Raw genomic sequence first — 24,180 nt, 5'->3', positions numbered from 1 at the left:
AAAGGCCATATAAAAGTCGACCAAGGCGATCGGCCGAGAATATCGCTGCCGTACGAGCCAGTGTTGAGAGGTCCCCAAGAACATCCCAAAAACGCCGTTCTCAGTAGTTGGGCATGGCTCGGTCCACTTTACAACGGATTATTCGCATTGATTTGCATTTGTTCCCGTACAAAATTCAATTGACGCAAAGAATGTTGCCTGCGGACAAGTCTCGTCGATTGGAATGGGCCCAAAAAACATGGGTCCGTCGAATATGAGCAACCCTGTATCTTCAACCGATTTCGTATATGTTGTGCAACAAATGTCTAATAAAATCGGTTCAGATATAGCTATAGCTCCCATATATATGTCTTATCTGATTTGGGGTTTAAAGTCCCTCACAAGCGTAATATGCATTCCACAACAATGATGTTTGATACCAGGAATGAGATTATATTTGTTGAAAATCAATTCAGATTGGTGTTTAAGGCCCTCACATTCGTAATATGCATTCGACAACAATGAAATTTGGTATCAGTTATCAGATACAGCCCAGAAATACGTCTGCCAAATTTTATCAAGATCGGTTCAGATTTGGATATATGTCCCATATACATATACATCTTCAACCGATATCGGTTTATTGTGCACCTAATGACCAATATCAATCCGAAAATACTGAATTTTGGTATATCCGTCCGAATTTAGTTTAGAAGCAAGTACATAGAATTCTGAGAAAATTTGTTATAACTCCCATATATATATATATATATATATATATATATATATATATATATATATATATATATATATATATATATATATATATATATGTTTATCCGATTTTATTCTTATTCTTAATATGTATTCGACAACAATGCTATTTGGATCCAAATATCGTTTAAAGCTGGGAAATGCTTTTGCCAAATTTTATCGGGAACGGCTAAGATTTGGATATAGCTCCCATATATATATCCATAATCCGATTTCAGGTTTATTATGCAAATAATGGCTTATATCAGCCCAAAATTCAATTTCAAGACGTACGTTTCCATTTTGTGCATCTCGGCAGATATAAATGTGCATAGTGGTGTAGGGTATCATATAGTCGGCAACGCCCGACTTTTGTCTTTTCCTTACTGGTTTTACTTGTTTTATTTGGAATTTAGCCGATATTTTTTACAGGTCGCTAAAAGCTAAGAGAGATTATTTATATTATCTGGATAGCAACCTTGTTTTAGGCAACCTTAGCTATTACACTTTTTTTTTATTAAAATTCCCTTTATAATAGTTTAACTAAAATTGCCAATAAAATAACAATATTTGTAAATACTTTTTTTTAATCGTAACCATTCATGTAAAATATATCAACACATTTTTTATATTCGGTTAAGTTACATAATTTCCATAGTCACTGCAAATAAAAACATTTTTATAGCATTTTTTTATTTAAACCCATTTCCATTACATCCATCATCTGTTATCCTTATACCAAAGTTGAAAAAAAAAAACAACAGGATTTAAATTGCAACCCACAAAATGCTAAATGAACTATTTTTCCGTATTACTTTCAAACATAATTTCTATATATGTTTTCTTGTTTTTTTTTTTTGTATTTTGTTTATTTTAATGATATATTTTTTTGGAAATAAAAAAAAACTATACGATAATTGCAAAAAAATATATACATACATATCTCTATATTTATGCTTGTTTGATTGGTTCAAAATGTGAGTAACAATATGACGATGATGATGAACAACAACAATTGTATTTTACTTCTATGAGAAAAAAAGAAAAACCAAATGCCATTATTTATTCTTATTTTTTTTTTTTTTTTCTTAATGAACTTCCTTTCTTTTTTTAATGTACTATATACATATTTGTGAATGTTATTACTTAGAATTATGATTTATATTTGAAAATATATAATTTATTATTTCATTCTTGTAATTAGTATTTTATATTTCCCAGATTTTTTCCTCTTCTTACTTATTTATTGTTTCACTTACTTCCCCTTCTCTGGGGTTTTCTTAGAAAATTCACAATTTATTAAAACACAACATGGCATGTTTGATGTTTACTAGCAGTAACAAATTCATAGGAATTTCCTTATTTCATATTTCCCTTTTTGGCATTCTATGTTTTGTTTCAGTCAAAAGTAATAACAGATGTAAAGACTTTAGAGAAGAACGTAGTTGTAATGCCGTGAGATAATTTTTGGTTGCAAGTATAAAGATATATATATTTTTTACTTAAAAAGTTAACATTTTTTTTAAATAAATTCAGTGAACTTGAAGTTTAAAACATTTGCTAATACTGTGTGACAAAATTCCTTAATATTCATCAATTATAGAGAAATAATTACGAAAAATCCAGTAGAAAATAGAGCTAAACAGAGAAGACGAAGAAGTAACTGTTTTTTTTTTAATTTACGAATATATGAAATTCGAATTTACGTAAATAGAATCAGAGAATTTTACGTTTACACTATATAGGGTGAGAAAAACACTGCAACAAAGTCAAACGCCATAAATTCTACATTTCTTTTTTTAAATTTTATTGAATGAAAACAAAAATGTCGGAAATAGCATCAAATTTTAGAAAAAGTTTAGATTTGTTCGAATTGGTCACAAGCTGCCCGAATGTTGCTCTGCGGTATTTTGGCCCATTCCCGGCGAAGGGCTAGCTTGAAGTGATCGACACTTTGATATTTCTTAGTGCCAACCTTACTTTCCAAAATACTCCAGATACAATATCCAACGGATTGGCATTGTGCGCTGGAAATGAAGCGAGGAACCTCATTTTACAACCATTCTTGGGTGGCGCGTGCTGAGTGCGATAATGCTGAGTCCTGTTGGAATGTCCAAGGTCTGCGGCAAAAATGTTTGCGTACCCAAGGCTTTAATACACCCTCCAGAATATTTTCGCGATAATATTCGGCATTTATTCCGATGCCACGGTCGATTAATACAAGCGGAGAGCGACCATCGGCTGTTATGGCGGCCCACACCATCACCATGGCCGGCGTTTGAGTTCTGGTGGCCAACCGAAGGTGCACATTTTCAGCTGACCTCTTTGGCAAGTAAACACGATAATTTTTTTTGTTTACAAACTGCTTTACAACGAATGTGTTCTCGTCGGAGAAAACCAAATTCGGCAGTTCACCACTTTCGGCCAGACGAAACAACTCTTTAGCTCTTTTGAGTCTACTTTCTTTCTGTTGCGGTGTAAGTTCTTGCAATTTTTGGAATTTCAACGGTTTTATCCCGAGCTCATTTTTCAGTATTCGCCGAATGGAATATTGCGATATGTTCAGCTCATGAGCCACTTTTCAACTACTGCGATGCGGGTTTCGATCAAGTCGCTTCTTTACTTTTCGAACCATTTTTTTCTGATGATGTTGCTGTTTTCTGCCGTCCACTTCCTTGACGTCGGGCTACGCTATCAGTACCACGGTAACGATCGAAGGTACGAGACACAAAAGATTTACCAGATTTAAATGCTGGAATATAAAGAAATCACACTATCACGCTTGAATTTCATCACGAATAACTTTTTTTCTGGAAAATTCTCACGCTTGTAAACAATATAATGAGCTGTCACTGGAATAATTTTAACAGCTGTGGGACGAGTGGCTTAGAGATGACAGCAGTCTGAAGTTGGTTGCAGTTTTTTCATCTCAATCTGTAATTGTACTTAATTTGGTAATGAGAAAATTAAAGGTCTGAAATCCTGAAATTTAATTTAAAGGTCACTGTTGGTATCTGAGGTTGCGTACTATAATTGTTCGAAAAGTACTAAGTGCTAGTGAATCTGGAATCCCGAAATTTGATATTGATATTCCTGTTGGTATCTTGAATTGAGATCTAGCGATAGTTTTGGGTATGAGTTCTATTATTGTTCGAAAAGTACTAAATTGTACTAATTTTGGATCATTGGTGGTGTCTAGGATGGATAGATGTAGATTGGTTTGGGTATGCGTACTAAATGTTAGAAAAGTACTGAATATCACTAACTTTGATATAGACTGCATGTATAGAGCTGGAATTTGATGTATAGATCTGCAATTCAAAATCTATGATTGAGATTTGTAGGTGGGTTTGGAAATGCATTCTATCAATGTTGTAAAAGTACTAAATGGTATTTATTTTGGGTCACTGTTGATGTCTAGGATGGAGAGAGGTAGATTGTTTTGGATATGCGCATTAAATATTGCCACTAAGTGAATGGATAAAGCTGAAATTTTTAAATTTGATATTGAGTTAAATGTTTATTTCTAGAGTTCACATATGGAGAAGTTGAATTTTTTTGGATAGAAAAATCGGATGTAGGTCCCTTGTGCAATGGTTTTACGAACATCCTCCTGGATAAAGTTCAGAATAAAAGATTTTGGAGAAATTAAAAGTTAAACATTTTTCTATTATATTTTCCGAAAAAAAACTTGAAAAATATATAAAACCTTAAAACTAAACAAATTGTGAATTTCTGTTCTATTTTTGATGAAGAAATAGCTACATACCAAATTGACTACAATTCTATTGGCATTTCCCACAATGATAGCTTGATTCGTTTATTAAAAATATGACAGCTTTCGGTTTCCTTGAAATCACCTTTTCAAACAAATGTTTTAAAGGCCTTATACTTGTTTTTATTTTCGACGACATAAAAATACAAGCCATGGAAATATTTGTACATCAGTTTGCTTTTGCCCACTCAATAATTTTAATCAAAAATTAGTAGATGGAAGGTTGCCAAAATAAAACTGCCGCCAAATATCTAGGAAATGGAAGTAGAACTCCAAAAGACTTTCCAATATTTCCATACAAACCCACACACACAAGATATTTGCATTTGTCCAAGCCATCAGAGAAATTAGTTTCCAAATTAAACAAAAAAACATCCCTGTTTGATTTAATATTGTATAATAATATTGATGTTTCTTTGTTATTCATTGAATGTTTATTTAAATTTTATTTATTTTTTGTACTTTCTCTTTTTATTCATAGTGTTCGTGTACCAATAATGTGTGTTTGTATTTGTGTGTTTAGGCATATATATTTATTCCAACATGTTTGGTATCTTCCCACTCAATCAAAGGACATATCACAGAGCTTGACATTCAATGAATTCCACCTACCATCCATTTATTTAGACACTCGCCAGCCCGACAAACAATCCACATCATTTACCCATTCTAAATATCGGTCTTGCAATGCTGTTTTGCTATGTAAACCAAATGCAATTATTTTATTTTGTATTTTTTTTCATTTGTTTCTTTTTGTACTTTTTTCTATTTTGTGTGCTGATATTTTTTTCTTTTTCTATGTCTATATCTTATGTACACATATACTACTATTATTATATCAGTTAGAACAGTGGAGGATATTTATCAATATTAGAAATAGTATTTTTAATTGAAGGATGTTTGTGAAGAAATCGTAATACCACATGAAAATAGGCGTTGTCGTTATATAAGGGAAATATAGAACCACGCCCAACATAGATCCTTGACATTGAAAAAATACTGGCAATATAAATATAGAAATAATAGAAATAACGTCGTTTAAAAATACTTTTTGGAAATTTGACCTAGTATCGTTCGTAGAATGCTAGATTAAGATTATCGCTTAGGTCTGACCATATTTGAGCGGAGTTCCCCATATAAAAATGCCTTCTGAGTCTCGGATTGTTTAAATTTTAAAAAACAATTTTCAAATCTAATTAATTACGCTGTGCTACAAAAATTAATTGTTTTCAACAATAAATAATAAAGGCATTCTAAAAAATTTTTTGTCATAAAATTCTATTATAAGTCCTAGAAGACATTAAAAGTCTAAATCTTACCTAAACGTCAGGAGATCATATATATTAAAAATACCTTTTAGGGTTAATCTCAGAATATACCATATATCTGGGTACACTACTTTTTATGAAAATTACATTCAATTTTTTTTATTTAAAGTGAAAATTATGTGTTTTTTATTGTTTATTAAACACATACCCAATCCTATTCAAAAGATCGCTTTATACTTCATTTTTAGAGAATATGTCTAAGGAAGAATTATTTTAGATCAAATTTCATTGCGAGTCTTTGAACAAAAGAAATTTGTATTTTCAATATGAACCATGAAAAATATTATTCATTTTTACTAATAAAAACCTTGTTTATTTTGAAAAATATGGCTAAAATCACCAAATAACAAATGAACCAATTCCAGCAGTCTTCTGTCGTAGAAGGCATAACCCATTACAAAATCTACATAACGAATTGTAAACAATTCCCCTAAAAATGTGGTTAAAATCATCAGAATACCAAATGTAGTGAAGAAAAATCTATAAACCGAATTTTAAACAATTCGTATAAATTCCTAAAACACCGGATATCGGGAGGTACAGTTATATGGGGGCTCTAAGAAAACGTGGAGCCATAAAGACAATTTTTTTCTGCAGGAGATAGTGCATATTACAAACTCTATGTACCGGATTCAATAATGTTTGTAAAATGTGATCTAAATCGTTAAAATGCGGAATATCAGGAGTTTCTGTTACATGAGGGGCTATACGGAAATGTGGGCCAGGGCCTCAATTCTTGTTATATGAAAATGTGAAATGAAAACTTTTTTAAAGGAAAGAAATGTCAAATGAAAAATTTTATAAAGGAAATATAATTCATTTCATATTTTCATAGAACAAGAATCCAATCCCAGGCCCAATTACGAACTTAACCTGCCTACAGACAAGACACACATGTGTGCAAAATTTTGGACAAAATACACATGCGTGCAAAATTTCGGCCTTCTATTTCAATTCGTTCGGAAGTCACACAGGCAGACACAGAGAGACAGACAAACGGACATCACTAAACCCACTTAGTATTTTACGCTGATTTGTTATTCCGTTTGTAACTCTATATATATACTTCGTTGGGTCCAGCATAAGTATTTTGGGGAGTTACAAATGGAATAACAAAGTTAATATACCATCCACAGTATGGTAGAGGGTATAAACAAGTAAAAAGCAGCTAAATTCGGCTTTTAATACCCTCTACAATTTTCCAGGATCTTGGATAATTAAAGAAAAAATAAGTCGGAAAACACCACTTAAATGAAAACCGTTATATGTGGGATCTACGAAGACGTGGACGTGCATAGAAAATTTTCTGCATTAGTTGTAGTACTCATTGCGAGCTTCAAACTTTTGATAAAATAATCAAAATACCAAAAGTCGGGGTTACCATTATATAGGGGCTATACAGTATCGTGGACAATTCTCTTCCAGGGGGTAGAATACTCAGAAGGAACTCCTTGTGTGGATTTTCAGACAATCATCAAAATACCGAATATCGGGGGTACCGTTATATGGATGCTATACGATATCATGGACCTATATACTCAAATCTCTTCCAGGGCTAAAGGTACTCCTTGAGACAATTCTATTGGCTATAATCATCAAAATACCGAATATCTGAATGTACCGTTATATGGGGGATATACGATATCGTGAACATCTATAGACAATTCTCTTACAGTCGGTAAAGTACCTGCAAAGAAGTCCTTGTGTAGAATTTCAAACAATTCCATTAAAAAATGTGCTCAAAATCATCAAAATAGCGAATATCGGGGGTTACCGTTAAATGGGGGCCATACGATATCGTGGACCGATATAGACCATCTTCGAACTTGACTTGCCGGAACACAAAAGACTGATCTATGAAATTGTAGATCAGTATTTTTGAAATTGGCTCCAGCGTGATTACAACAGACGGACATACGGAGGGACAGGGATAATCGTCTTAGAATTCTAAGTATATATACTCTGATCGAGAATATATATACTTTGGTCTTAGGTCTAAATTTATTATTTCGATCAGTTACAAACGGAATGGCGAACTTAATGTATCTCCGTATGGAGGATATAAAAATAGTAACCTCGAAGCCAACTTCGAATTCGCAGATGTATTATTTTTAAAGAGTGACAGCTAGTTTTGAAATTGGTATCGTGTTTTGTACCCGTACGTTCAAGATGGTATAATTGGTTTGTTTTTAACTTATTGACAAGAAAGTACTGAGTATAGAAATTGAATGATATACTGATGTTGAAGGACTCTGATCTAGTTTCGGGATTTCTTCTAGTTTTAAACAGTTCACGCAAAGCAAAAACAAGTTAAAAAGCAGTAAGTTCGGCCGGGCCGAACTTTGAATACCCTCCACCATTTGGAACGAATTTGGAAATAAAATCCTGAAAATATGTTGATAACATTTTAAAAATACCGAATATTGCCGTTATATTGGTGCCTATACGACGTGGACCCACACAGGCATTATTTGTCATGAGTCATTACCAGATTCAAATTCGGAACTTGAAATAAACGCGAATAATGTAGCTAAAAACATCAAAGTATAGAATATAGGGAGGTAACGTTATATCGGAGCTGTGCGAAGACCTGAACCTGCGTAGACAATTTTTTGTCATATTCTGTAGCACCCATTATGAACTTCAAATACGACATTTCAAACAACTTCGGTGAGTATTGTACCTAAAATCGTCAAAATACCGAATATAGGGAGGTACTGGTATATGGGGCCTATACGAAAACCTGGACCTGCTTAGACAATTTTCTGTCACAGACTGGAGTTTCCATTACGAACTCTAAATACTAAATTTGAAACTATTCCGGTGAATAATGTCGCTAAAATCATCGAAATACCGAATATCGGGAGGTACCGTTATATGGGGGCTATACGAAGACGTGGACCTGCACAGACAATTTTCTGTCTTAGGCTGTAGTATCCATTTCGAACTTCAAATACCAAATTTGAAACAATTCCGGTGAATAATGTCGCTAAAATCATCAAAATACCGAATATCGTTAGGTACAGTTATATGGGGGCTATATGAAAACGTGGACCTACATGGCCCATTTACGAACTTAACCTGCCTACTGTAAAAATAAACCTGTGTGCAAAATTTTAGCCTTGTATCTCAATTCGTTCTAAAGATAGCGTGGTTACAACAGACAGACAGACGGACAGACAGACAGACGGACAGACAGACGGACAGACAGACAGACAGACATCGCTAAATCGACTTAGAATTTTACGCTGATCAAGAATATATATACTTTGTTGTGTCTGATATGAGTATTTCGAGGAGTTACAAACGGAATGACAAAGTTAATATACCCTCCATAGTATGGTGGAGGGTATAAAAAAGGGAACACAGCAAGAGTTGTATCTGATAATAGAAAACAAAACAAATGTGAACCAATCCTTCGAAGTCGATATATTATTCATTCAGATGCAGTCGTTCTGCCAATTTTTTCTAGTAAAAAGTATTAAAAGAGAACGTTGTATATAAGTAGTCTCTTTCATTTGTCAGCAAGTTTTGCTACCTCTTCGGTTAAGGAAACTGTTTTTTTTTTTTTAACAATAATTTACAAAAATATAAAATGATCTTGGCACGTAAAGGATTAAATCATATAACATCAAAATTGCAAATTAAAATTATAAATAACAAACTATGAAATTTCCTCCACTGTAATTTTAGTACACACCTCTCTTAAATAATTATTTAGTTTAAAACGATATTTTTTTCAAAGCAAATTGTATATTCTGTTATAAACTTATTTTTGTTAGTGAAAAAAAAAATCCTTTAAAAAGAAGACAAAGAAGAAACAACTTCACCTTCAAACCTTCTATTGTTAGAGGCGATGTTGCTGTCACTGCAAAATTCTTTCTGTAAAAGTCAGTTTTTTTTTTTTGCAACGTCAGACAACATCATTAATAACAATAGCAGCTACAAATAGAAAAGAGAAAAAAAAAAAAACAGTAAAAAAACCTCAAATTAGAATACTCGTTTTATTTGTTGTATCGAAAAATAGCTAAAGCAGAGAAATGATAGAGAATGGCAACCACCACCAACACTTGTTGGTGTTCGCCTTAGTTGGTGCTGACAACAATGACGTTGATAGCTGTAATGATTCCATTCGATTTTAACTTTTGTCTCATTTCCGTTCCAGATTGTTCGTGTGCACGTAAATTACCGACGGGTCTTCAAACGGACGCAGAGAATGTAACTGAACCCTTTAATCCGATTGCGACGAATGGTGAACCGTTTCCATGGCTGAATTTAACCTTACCCACCTACGCTCGACCAATGCGTTACATGGTGACAATCCATCCGAATCTAACGACGTTAGATGTTAAAGGTATGTACATATGTGTATTTTGTGTGAGGTATTTCATAAACATATTAGGGTGGAACACACGATGAATCATAATACAATTGTACCCATAATGAAACCTACATATGTTGAAAACGCTCCTAGTTTCTTAGGGTTGGCGTAAGGGGCATACGATAAGTGGTTTTATCCGCATATTTTTTTAACATTCTTACTGAATTCTTTAATATTACAAATAAAAAAACTACAACATAGTCAAACGCCATAATTTTTATGTTTTTTTTTTCAATTTTATTAAATGAAAATTTCGGAAATATCATCAAATTTTAGAATAATTTTAGATTCAATCTGGCAACGAAACCGTCACACGCTGCCCGAATGTTGCTTTGCGGTATTTTGGTCAATTCCTGGCAAAGCGCTTGCTTGAGGGATAGAGCCGAAATCCAAAAATTTAATATTGAAGTCACTGTTGATGTCTGTGAGAAAAGAAGCTAATTTGGAAATGCGTACTATAATTGTAATAAATGGTAATAAATTACATAGCTGAAATTTGATATAAATGTGAGGTATGTGAGGTTGAGATTAAAATGCATCCTATATTTGTACGAAAACAAGTTAAAAAGTATTAGTCGGCATTGCCGCCAGAGATATACCCCAGCCTGATTATCTAAATATATTTTGACTAGTGTAAAGGCTATTCAAACGTTTGACCCTCTATGGAGCAGATCCCGAAGGAATGGACCAATATTGCCCATTTCCTATCGGACCCAAAAATATGATATAAATATTTCGACAGATGTGCCAAGTCTAAATGGAATCGGATGTTAATTTGGCGATTTATGAGCTTCATGGGTACTCAAAATTGCAATATTTTGTGGGGGAGGTACCAGAAGGAGTGGACCGATATTGTTCATCTTAACACCAGACCTTGGGTTAATATAAATATTGGGATGTGTGAACTTTGAAGACAATCGGACTCTTACATCACATTTTATGAGAGTTGTAATTATTCAAAATTTTGACCATTTGTGGGGGAGGTACTTGATGGAGTGGACCGATATTGTCCATTTCCACACCTGCCCTAGCACTGACGCAAATATTAAGATTTGCAAAGTTGGAGCAAATTCGGATTAGCCTTTCTCTTTCTGTGCAAAAAATATGTTTTTTTTTTTTTGAAAATTTCGACCTTTTATGGGGGAGGTACCAGAAGGAGTGGACCGATATTGTTCATCTTAACACCAGACCTTGGGTTAATATAAATATTGGGATGTGTGAAATTTGAAGACAATCGGACTCTTACATCACATTTTATGAGAGTTGTAATTATTCAAAATTTTGACCATTAGTGGGGGAGGTACTTGATGGAGTGGACTGATATTGTCCATTTCCACACCTGCCCTAGCACTGACGCAAATATTAGGATTTGCAAAGTTGGAGCAAATTCGGATTATACTTTCTGTGCAAAAAATATATTTTTTGAAAATTTCGACCTTTTGTGGGGGAGGTACCAGAAGGAGTGGACCGATATTGCCTATCTCCGAACTCGATATAAGTTTGATAAAAATATTACGATGTAGCCAATTTGGACCAAATCGGATACTCCCTTCGAGAGTTATCGTGCGCACCAGCCAGACAGACAGACAGACGGACGGACGCTAGATCGACTCCAAATGTTCTGAAACGGATTTGGTCCAAAGAGACCTAGGGTCTAAAACCGTTATTTCGACTAGGCACGTTTTGGCCGTATCAAATGATATATACCCTCTGTAGCCATATGGCTGAGGGTATAATTACTTTATGGTACTAAATTTTGGTATTGAGTGAAGGGATAGAGCTGAAATCCTGATTCGATCTATATTCGTTTTGGGTGAAGCGATAGGGAAATTTGATATTGAGGTTTCTATTGGAATCTGGAATTGAGATATGGACGTGGTTTTACAATTTGTTAAAAAATACTAAATTGTACAAATTTTAGATCACTGTTGGTGTCTAGGAGGGAGAGATGTAGATTTTTTGGATATTCGTACAAAATATTACTAAATTTGGTATTGGATAAAGGGAAATTTGAAATTTGATATTGAAGTCACGGTTTGTTTCTGTGGTTTATATTTGAGACGTTGAAAATATTTTGGACAGAAAAAAATATCTAATATCCCCCTCTGTAATCTGAAAAATGAAAGATTTTAAAGAATTTTTGGCAAAAAAGTTAAATATTTTCCTATTACTCTTTCCGAAAAAGGACCAACTTAAATAATTTATTAAACATTGAAAGTCTGAAAATTAAGTAGGATGTAGGGTAAGTGTACCAGTAGTCGGCATTTTTAGGATTTTCGCGTTTTTAATCGCTCACCATTCTGAGTGGAACATTTCAATTATTACAAAGTTAATTTATTCATAAGTTTAATAACTTTTTATTAAATTTCATAAATTTGTAGTTTTATTAAAACAATGCTTTTTTGCCAGTAGTCGGCACCACTTGCCAATTGTCGGTATGGCAAGTTCCAATAGTCGGCATACCAATTTTTTTTAACAATAATAATAAATTAATTCATTAAAATATAATATTTTTGCTTAGGTAAACTGATTCGACGTCTTTATTGTACTTTTCTTAAGAATATGAATTGTTGTGGACCTTCACAGACAAAAATTTAATTTCTATTAGAATAAATCATTTTTTCTTAGCGAAATTGTGCACAAAGATAGCTGGCAATATATTTGACGTAAACAAAATACATTTAGTTATAATAGTTTCAGTTATTTGGGCTTAAATATAAAAAGTGCCGACTACTGGGACATACCGAACTTAGGCACACTTACCCTATGAGTTTGGATTAAAAAATTTGCCAAACTGAAAAATTGTAAATTTTGAGTACTAAAAAAGCCAAACACGAACAGTTGAAACGAATCAAAAATTTTAAGGTGGGATTTTCGCTGATAAAGTAGCGGGCACTTCCTATTATTTTTATAAGAGTTGATTTGGTTAGAAATTGGGGCAGAAACCTCCAAAATACTGAAACTTTGGAGGTACCGATATATTCCATTTTCAATATCATACGTCCGAATATCAATGTCATTGCAAAATTTCAAACCTCTATCTTTCAAGAGGATGATATACAACCAGACACACGAATGGATGGACGGCGCGGGTTATTCGACATTGGGTTTTACACTAAACAGGAGTATACATTTCTAATATAGGGAGAACAATTTCAAGGTGTTACAAACTACAAATTTTTGGCAGAGAGTATAGAAATAGCCAATTACTGGCATTTTGGCCGCGAAAATCCTACGGCCAAACCCCAAAATGTTATATAACATCGTTATGTTGGTAAAGGCATATACAAAATGTTCTTTCAGTTCCATTAAAAATGTGGTACAAACCATTAAACTACTGAATAACGAGATGTACTTTTACATGGGGGCTATGCCACAATTGGTCGACCAATGTGGCCCATTGTCGAACTTGAATTGTATATCGCAAGACACATACAGGGTGGGATGAAAAAAACTGCAACCAACTTCAGACTGCTGTAATTTCTAAGCCACTCATCCGACAGCTGTTATTCCAGTTACAGCTCATTATATTTTCCAGAAAAAAATATTCGTTATTCGTGATGGAATTCAACCGTGATATTTCTTTGTGATTTCCCTGTATGTGATTTCTTTATATTTGGCTGGAAAACCACAAGTGACTATCGTTAGAGCATTCCAGCATTTAAATGTTAATAAATCATTTGTGTCTCCTACCATCGCTCGTTACCGTGATACTGGTAGCGTAGCCCGACTTAAAGGAAGTGGACGGAAGAAATCAGCAACATCAGCAGAAATGGTTCGAAAAGTAAAGAAGCGACTTGATCGAAACCCGCGTCGCAGTGGCCGAAAAATGGCTCGTGAGCTAAGCATATCGCAATATTCCATCGGCAGATATTGAAAAATGATCTCAGGGTAAAGCCATTGAAATTTCAAAAAGTGCTAGAACTTACAACGCAACAGAAAGAAAATAGACTCAAAAGAGCTAAAGAGTTGCTTTGCTTGGCTGAAAGTGGCGAGCTGCCGAATTTGGCTTTCTCCGATGAGAAAACATTCGTTGTCCAGCAGTTTGTTAACAAACAAAACGATCGTTCAGCTGAAAATGTGCACCTTCGGTTGGCCACCAAAACTCAAGCGCCGGTCATGGTGATGGTGTGGGCAGCCATAACTGCCGATGGTCGCTCTCCGCTCATATTAATCGACCGTGGCATCAGACTTTGTTGCAGTAGCCTAATTGTAGCCTAAAATCCCAACTCCTTAAAAATGCGACTTAAATACGATAACTAGATCTACAGACGGGCGCACTTGGCTCACCCAGAAAAAATACATTATAGGGCCTAACATGATAGTTACTATGAGTCTTAAAGTTCGAACATCATGTATATTATTTTGATAGAATACTAAAGCCTGAGTGCAGAATATATGTCTAAAGCTATACAAATTAATTAATGCTTGTAGCGTTGAATTTTTTTCCCAAAACAAACACCATTTTATTTCATTGACGGCATCTCATATCGAATAGAAACTTTCACTTTGGTTCCAAAAATAATTTTTGTAAATAATGGTAAATAGGTTTAAGGTTCTACTTTAAAATAATTAAAAACACCATTACAATGTACAATGATATATTCCACCCTAATATACACATAACTCATTATATAATTGAAGTGTTCTCCAAATTAATCACTAGCCCTTATTTCTATTTCTAAACTACCTTCCACTAATCATTTGTATTCACATTTTTTTTTCTATTTCCATTCCAACATTTAAGGTCAAGTGACAATCGATCTATTCATTGAGAAGGAAACCAATTTCATTGTGCTGCACATTCAGGATCTAAATGTCACAGAAAAGGTGAGTAGCTATTTATTTGGCTAGGGCCAACCTGCGACTTTTTTTTTTTTTTTTTTGATTATGTATGCCAGTATATGACAATGTAATCTTTTCACTGTAATTTCATTGAGTGGCAGGAGGATATTGCCTAATTGACAATATTAAAGAAATTCTAGGTTTAAGTATCTTCTTGAATTAAATGTGTTAATGACATCATAATTATTCCCAACAATAGATGGGACCATGGCAAAACGTTAAAGGTAGTCTCATTTGCTAACTGGAATATTGCTACCCACATCTCGTAGTACTCGACCTTGCCATTATTTTTATACCCTACACCACAAGGTGGTCAGGTGGTATACTCTACACCACAAGGTGGTCTTCGTCCGATTTGCCTTTTATTGTACACCAAACGTGTAATATCAGGCCGAATGGTATGGAATTTTGCACATACAAGCAGATTAGGCCTGAAAATAAGTATGCCAAATTATATCGAAATCGGTTCAGATATAGCTCTAGCTCCCATATATATTGTTCATCCGATTTATTATTTTTGTCCTTTGCACTCTGTAACAACAATATTTTGGGAAATATATCAAATACAGCTCAGAAATACATTTGCTAAATTTTATCGAGATCGGTTCAGATTTGGATATAGCTCCCATATATAACTTCGTCCGATTTACCTTTTATTGTGCCCCAAACGTCTAATATTTGTCTAAATGGGATGGAATTTGGCACTTACGACCGAATTGAGTCTAGAAGCTAGTATGTCAAATTTGGTGAAGATCGGTTCAGATATAGCTATAGCTTCCATATATATTATTCATCCGATATGTTATATTTGTTACCCACAACCGTAATATGCACTCCGTAACAACGATATTCAGGGAAATATATCAAATACAGCTCAGAAATATCTTTGCCAAATTTTATCGAGATCGGTTCAGATTTGGATATAGCTCCCATATATATCTTTATCTGATTTCAAGTTAATTGCGCACCAAATGGACAATGCAAGTCCGAATTTAAAAGATACAAATGCTTCGGCATATTTAGTGGTTTGAACTTTAAATTATAATTATAATCATAGCGTGTATGATGGAATTCTCCCATAAAAACTTTTAATTGTTATGCGGAGCTCTACTGAATTAGCAAAGTGGTGTAGGGTATCATAAAGTCGGGCGGTAAGAATTTCTTTACTGGTTTAAAATAAAATTTGTTTCTTTTCACATGGCGAATATTTTTTTTAAATTCTTTTTATTTGAAAACACACACCTTCCGTATTATAATTTAAAATAATTTTATTCAAATGGCTGTCTCGGCTGGCCATGGCAGTCTCGACTTGCCAATTTTTAAGCACATTATCGATTGTGTGCAGCTTTGTTACACGAAATTTGTCCTTTAAAGCGTCAATTGTCTCTGGTTTGTCGGCGTTACACATATCTTTGATGGCACCTTACAAATTATAGTCTAACTATGTCAAATCGCAGTACCTGTGCGGCCAATCGACATCAGCACTGATAACGCGTAAAACATCCTGTTAAAAGCGAATGTTACAATATTCTTCTTTGTGAACAAAAATTCATTCATCATTCATCACCTTTTTAGCTTCTGGACAAAAATCCGCACCAAGCAATGACTCGTTTTGGATGCATCGGCTTTTCAAAGCATTCGTGCGGATTTTCTGTATCCCAAATCCGACACTTTTTTACCCTCCACCATTCTATGGAGGGTATATTAACATTGCCTTTCCGTTTGTGACTCCTCGAAATATTTATAATAGACCCTACAAGGTATATATGTATATTCTGGATCAGCGTAAAATTCTATCTAGCGATGTCCGTCTGTCTGTCTGTATGTTGTAATCACGCTGTTTTTCAAACGAATTGAGATAGAAGGCTAAAATTTACATAATTTACCAGTTGACAAGTTAAGTTCGTAAATGGGCCATGTCGGTCCACATTTTCGTATAGCCCCCATAAACCGGTACCTCTCGATATTCGGTATTTTCATGATTTTAGCGACAGTATTTACCGGAATTATTTCAAATTTAATATTTAAAGTTCGTAATGGGTACTACAGCCTGTGACAAAAAATTTTGTATGCAGGTCACCGTCTTCGTATAGCCCCCATATAACGCTATCTCCCGATATTTGGTATTTTCATGATTTCAGCGACATTATTCACCGGAATTGTAACAAATTTCGTATATAAAGTTCCAAATGGGTACTTCAGCCTATGACAAAAAAAAAATCGTGTGTAGGTTCATGTTTTTGTATATCCACCATATAACGGTACATACCGATATTCGGTATTTTCATGAATATAGCGAAATTATTCATCGAAATTATTTCAAATTTGGTATTTGAAGTTTGTAATGGACACTACAGCATATAAGAAAAAATTTCGTAAGCAGATCCACGTCTTCGTATAGTCTCCATATAACAGTTTTCATTTAAGTGGTAGTTTCCGGAAGTTTTTTGAAAGTTTCTCCCAAATGGTGGACGTAATAAAAACTTAGCTGCTTTTTTATTTGTTCTTATCTACATACGGAGCTGACGGGATCTGCCTTCTTCCAAAATCGTTACGCTATTTTCCCACACATTCTGTAACATTATCATTATTTTCTAAGTAATGTCTCAATATTTCCCAGCTTTGTCCAAGCGTATACACAACCATATTCGTTCGGCGGAGAAAAAAATAATTTTTTTCTTAAATCAGCATGAGCTAAGTTTTACATGATAGTTGTTGAAATGTGCTTAATTGACAATTTTGTTAAAATTTTAATGTTATTGCTTTATGATCAAAACCTCATTTAATGCCGATTCGGCTGAGAATGCTGCATGGTAGTCTTTCAACAGAGCTGTCTTCATGCTTGTCATAGCAGTAGCAATATTATAATGAACATGCTTATTTGTCACAATAATCTATTTTCACTTCGGAAGTAAGCTGTAGTTTTGATGTGGAACCGAAAGTTTGGAATAGTTTGGTCGGGATACTGACTTTAAACTGAGAGAATGTAGGCCCAGGAAGCTCCAAAGCATATAAAGCTCATGATCGGAAATTTCACTAAATAGTACCAAAAAAACTTAGAATGCATAAATTGGTTGTGTTTAAATATGTAAACTGTCAGGCTATGGTACCAAAAACTCTATCTTCGCACATAATTTAATTTTGGAATTATAAAGCTAAGTTGGAATTAGAAAACAAGTAAAAAAGCAGTAAGTTCGGCCGGGCCGAACTTTGAATACCCTCCACCATTTGGAACGAATTAGAAAATATTCAAAAAAATAAAATCCATTGAAAATTCTGTTAAAATCTTTAAAATACCTAATATCGGAAGGTGCCGATATATGGGGGGATATACGCTATTGTGGACCTATATAGACAAATCTATGTCTGGGGGTAAAGTACTCACAAGAAACTCCTTGTGTGGATTTTCAGATAATTCCATTGAAAAATGTGGTTAACATCATCAAAATACCGAATATCGGGGGTACAGTTATATGGGGAATATACGATATCGTGGACCTATATAGACAATTCTTTTTGAGGGGGTAAAATGCCCACAAGGGACTCCTTTTGTGGAATTTCAGACAATTTTATTGAAAAATGTGGATAAAATAATCAAAATACCAAATATCGGGGGTACCGTTATATGGGGGCTATGCGATATTGTGGACCTATATAGATAATTCTCTGTCGAGGCATAAAGTACCCACAAGGAACTCCTTGTGTGGATTTTCAGACATTTCCGATAAAAAATGTGGGTAAAATCATAAAAATACCGAATATCGGGGGTACCGTTATATGGGGTATATACTATATCGTGGACCTGTATAGACAATTCTCTCTCAGGGGGTAAAGTACTCACAAGGAACTACTTGTGTGGATTTTAAGACAATTCCATTGAAAAATGTGGCTAACATCATCAAAATACCGAATATCGGGGGGCACAGTTATATGGGGGATATACGATATCGTGGACCGATATAGCCCATCTTCGAACTTGACCTGCCTGCAGACAAAAGAGAGATCTGTGCAAAGTTTCAGCTTCCTATCTTAATTCGTTTAGACTGTAGCGTGATTACAACAGACGGACAGACGGACGGACAGGGCTAAATCGTCTTAGAATTTTACGCTGATCAAGAATATATATACTTTGTTGGGTCTAAAATGATTATTTCGATGAGTTACAAACGGAATGACGAACTTAATATACCCTCCATACCTTTTTTGGTGGAGGGTATAAAAATATTTAAAACATCAGATTCGGATTATTTGCAAAAACCCACCTCTGTATATATATGGGAGCTATACCCACACCTCTACCGATTTCAATATAATTTGGCAATTTTTTTTTTTGGTACCAAATTTCGTTCCCATGTCGAATTTCATTGAAATCTGACATACGTATCGCGTTGGGTGCATCAAATATATAAAATCGGCCGAAAATATATATGGGAGTTATATAGAAATCTGAACCAATTTGAATATAATTTGGCAAATGTTTCAAATTCCGTTACACATTCCAAGTTTCATTGAAATTAGAGATAAATAGCATGTTTTGTACATCAAATAAACGAAATCAGTCTAAAATATTTATAGGAGCTGAATCCAATTCTAAATCGATTTCAATATAATTTAACAAACACATTTTTTAGACAAATTCCATCACACATTCCAAATTTCATTGAAATGTGGCTTACACATAGTGTTTAATACATCAAGTACATGAAATGGGCTGAGCTATATCCAAATATGAACCGATTTCAATATAATTTGGCACATTTATTTTTGTTTCAAATTCCATTACGCATTCCAAATTTGGAGAGTGTATCTGTAATATATCAATTGATATGTACATATAAAATCTAAATTTTGGAAAAAAAATAAATTTTTTCAAGTGGAATTTCAAAAATTTATATAGCTTATGTTACCTTTAAATTGTCGTAAACTTAGAAATTTTCAAGAAAATCTGTGCAGCGGTTTTCGAGTCCATAAATTACAAACAAACATTTTCCTCTTTTATATATATATATATATATATATATATATATATATATATATATATATATATATATATATATATATATATATATATATATATATACACCTAAGTCTGTTTTTACACGGTTTTGATATAACACGGTTTGAAAATTAAATATTTTTAATTTTTTACACTATTTTATTCCGTTTAGCACGATTTTAAATTTTATGTACTTAATTTTTTTGTCAAATTTAATTTTTGCGAAATATTTTCATATCACAAAAAGGTATTTATGAAAGAAAAAAGTCTTAAACCGTCGATAGTTATGCTATTTTATTTTTTACCTTAAAAATTGAATAACCTATTCTTTTCGTTCACAACATAGTTTTTTAGTTCCTGAACTTGCCATACATTTAACTTATATTACAGAGTGCATATCTTTTTATCATTAATTACTATGCTTGTGAAAATAAGCATTATATATTTGATTTAATAAAATAAACATGAATTTTTGTTCTTAAAAATTCTTGTTTTTCACTAATATTAATTGGTTTTAGAGATTAGGAACAAATCACCCATTTTAGTATAAGATCAATGTCTTTTTTTACACGGCTTCTTCTGGAACCAATCTACCGTGTAAAAACAGACTTAGGTATATATATATATATATATATATATATATATATATATATATATATATATATATATATATATATATATATATATATATCTATAAAAGAGGAAAATGTTTGTATGTTTGTTTGTTTGTTTGTAATTTATGGACTCGAATTGGTTGAAATGATTGGTTGAAGATACAGTCTCCAAATTTGGAATACGAAACGTAATTAGGAACAAAAATAAGTTTGCCAAATTATATTGTAATCGGTTCACATTTGGATATAGCTCCCATATATATTTTCGACCGATTTCGTTCATTTGATGCCTCAAACACAATATGAATGTTCGATTCCAATGAAATTCAGAATGTGTGGCGGAATTTGGTTATAATAATAAATGTGAAATTAGTTAAGATTTGGATATAGCTCCCATATATATATTCTCGGCCGATTTCACATATTTGACGCACCAATTTCAATGAAATATGAAAGGTGTGGCGGAGTTTGGTGTAAAAGTAATTTTTTATACCCTACACCACAAGGTGGTCAGGGTATTATGTCTTTGTGCATTTGTTTGTAACAGGCAAAAGGAAACGAGATAGACCCATAGTTCCTTTTGATGATCTACATAGAATCACTTTCTGAGTTGATTTATGCATGTCAGTCCGTCCGTCCGTCCGTCTGTCCATGTATTCTTGTGAACAAAATGCAGGTCGCATTTATTATCCGATTGAGATGAAACTTTGCAAACAACATTTGTTTGGCCCAAGGACGAACCCTATTGAAATTGGAGATAATCGGTAAAAATTTAGATATAGCTCCCATATATCTATAACTTAGTCCGATTTACTTTTTATTGTGCACCAAACGTGTAATATCAGCCCGAATAGTATGGAATTTTGCACATACAACCAAATTAGGCCTGAAAATAAGTATGCCAAATTTGATCGAAATCGGTTCAGATATAGCTTTAGCTCCCATATATATTGTTCATCCGATTTGTTGTATTTGTTACCTACAGCCGTAATATGCACTCCGTAACAACGATATCAAATACAGCTCAAAAATATACTTGCCAAATTTTATCGAGATCGGTTCAGATTTGGATTTAGTTCCCATATATATCTTTATCTGATTTCAAATAATTTTGCATTTTTAATAAGAACCATTGACCCACATCGCCTTAGGCTAACACTAAAAAACAACACAACAATTTATTTGAAATACGCTTATTACGGCGAAGTATGTTGCTATCTCGAATTCACTAATTGCAATAAAAATGCCACTCTACTTAAAAAAATTGCAGTTTCCTGCACGCTTGGTATTTGCTATGAAATAAATAAATCCAAAGGACAAACCCTTCGTGTATGCATGTCATGTTACTGCTTTTGTAATGATTTTGTTTATTAACGCATTAAATTAGTGCAATATTTTTTTTTTAATTTTTAAATTTGTTTTTCTTTATCCTACATATATTCGTAAATAAAATTTTGAATGCATATAAAATCAAAAGGGGTAGCGAAGCGCACCGGGTTCGGCTAGTATATATATATATATATATAGAAAATTAAACACTTGTTTTTTTTATTCAAACTCTGACCTCATGGTAATCGTTGTTAAATTTGTGCGGCCTATGCTAGGTATTACGCATAAATAGAAATAGTATTTTTCTTTCTTTCTTATCGGCATTCCTTATAATTTTGTTTTTAACTTTTCTTTATTATATTTTAGTTGCATGTTTGTAATCCTGCTATTGTATGAAATTGTTACTAAAACCTTGTCTCCCTCCATCTCTCAATTCATTTCAGGCCATTGTACCAATGGGCAACAAAGGTAATGCCATTAAAATTGTCAAATTCTTGGAATACCCACCACGACAACAGCTGTATATCGAAGTGAAAGATAAACTGCGAAAGAAATCCAATTACACACTTAATTTGCGTTGGTATTCAAAGCTCAACCCCGAGCCGGAGGGTTTCTATGTGGATCAATACGAAAGTTCGAATGGATTGGAAAGGTAATGTAGCTATGAAATAAAGTAATATTTCAAAAGAAGCACAGTTTCGCCAACAATTTGATATATGTATATACATAGAATAATGGAAGCCATTGAATTGTAATTAAATGGGTGACCCTTGTCCTTGCAATGATATGCAAAGTGGATTTATATTTTCAGTTGGTCTGCGTTATTTCAAGGGCAATTGCCATAAATTAATTTTTAACTAAACTATTTCTTATTCGAATAGTTTCAAATTAAATACCATTTCTATATCGTTCAGTTTTTTTTTTAAATAGAGTGTCAGATCTCAAGAAATTCAGTTTTAAAAAAATAGAGTATATTTTTATTTGTGTATAAAGTACCAGCAAGGAACGTACGCCACAAAAAATACACTTTTGAAATGTACAACCGTTGGCTTAATTTAATGTAATTAAAGGAAGGCGCCTGGTAATATTTTTTTGGTCCATTCGTCGTGCCGATTCGCTGTCATATGTGAATTGAATATTATATCACCGTTTACTGAACATCAATGACACGACATTAAATACCATAAGGTTAGTCATTATTAAATAATGGGTTTATTATGTTATTTTTACCCTATTTTTACAAAACAGGGTATTATAAAAAATTGCTTACTAAACTCCCACCAAAATCCAATAAATTAGTTAAGAGGTTGAATTTGCAATATTCTGACTAGAAGCTGGGTACGTCACATACTCACGACGTGCACACTCTGTTACTTATTATTTTGTAAGATAAAAACCAGTAAGGAAAGCTCAAAAGTCGGGCGGGGCCGACTTTATGATACCCTACACCACTATGCATATTTAGTAGAGCTCTCGTAAAAAGGTTTATACAGGGCATTTCAGAGCTCTATGAGATATTTGGTACAAAATCAAAATCTATCTAATTCTATCGTGCATTTTACGAACTATAGCTATCTCTGAACCAGGTTTCTCCAAATTTTACGTATTAGCTTCTAGACTGGTGATTTGGGCTGATATTGACCATTTAGTGCACATTTAACCCGAAATCGGATGAAGATATATATGAGAGCTATATCCAAATCTGAACCGATTTCGATAAAATTTAAAACAGCTATTCCTGTGCTCCATCTAATACCTGGTACCAAATATCACGGTTGTGGAGTGAATATTACGAATGTATGGGACTAAAACTCTAAATCGGATGAAACATATATATGGTTGCTATATCTATATCTGAACCGATTTTCACTAAATTTGATATACTTGCTTTTTGGCTGAATTTGGTCCGATGTACTAAAATTCAGTCCATTTGGACTTATATCGGCCATTTGGTGCACAATTAACCCGAAATCGGATGAAGATATATATGGGAGCTATATCCAAATCTGGGCAACAGGTATGTAGTTGTCATTATTTTTGGCCTATTTGGCAAAGCAGAGAGACATGCAGACATTTACATCCCAATTTTTTTTACTGCTTTACACAAATTCTCAAATTCCGCAACAACGTTTTTCCTTTTATTCAATCACACCAATGCAGTGAGAATGCCTTTTATAGAT

At 33.5% G+C, this 24,180-nt stretch overlaps 1 protein-coding gene across 4 annotated transcripts in view; it reads left to right on the top strand.

The window, feature by feature from the left end:
- LOC101893470 (endoplasmic reticulum aminopeptidase 2) overlaps positions 1–24,180 on the top strand; it is a 153,301-nt gene that overhangs the window by 105,402 nt on the left and 23,719 nt on the right. For all 4 annotated transcript variants that reach the window (XM_059127068.1, XM_059127066.1, XM_059127067.1 and 1 more), the window contains 3 exons: positions 10,001–10,189; positions 14,964–15,046; positions 22,444–22,652. In XM_059127068.1, the coding sequence (XP_058983051.1) occupies positions 10,001–10,189; positions 14,964–15,046; positions 22,444–22,652 (481 nt within the window). The remainder of the gene's footprint in view (positions 1–10,000; positions 10,190–14,963; positions 15,047–22,443; positions 22,653–24,180) is intronic.

The sequence above is a fragment of the Musca domestica genome, unplaced genomic scaffold (assembly GCF_030504385.1).
Source record: "Musca domestica strain aabys unplaced genomic scaffold, Musca_domestica.polishedcontigs.V.1.1 42, whole genome shotgun sequence".
NCBI classification, from domain to species: Eukaryota; Metazoa; Arthropoda; class Insecta; order Diptera; family Muscidae; genus Musca; species Musca domestica.
Note: the sequence above shows the minus strand (reverse complement) of the source record. Positions and strands in the feature narration are given on the sequence as shown.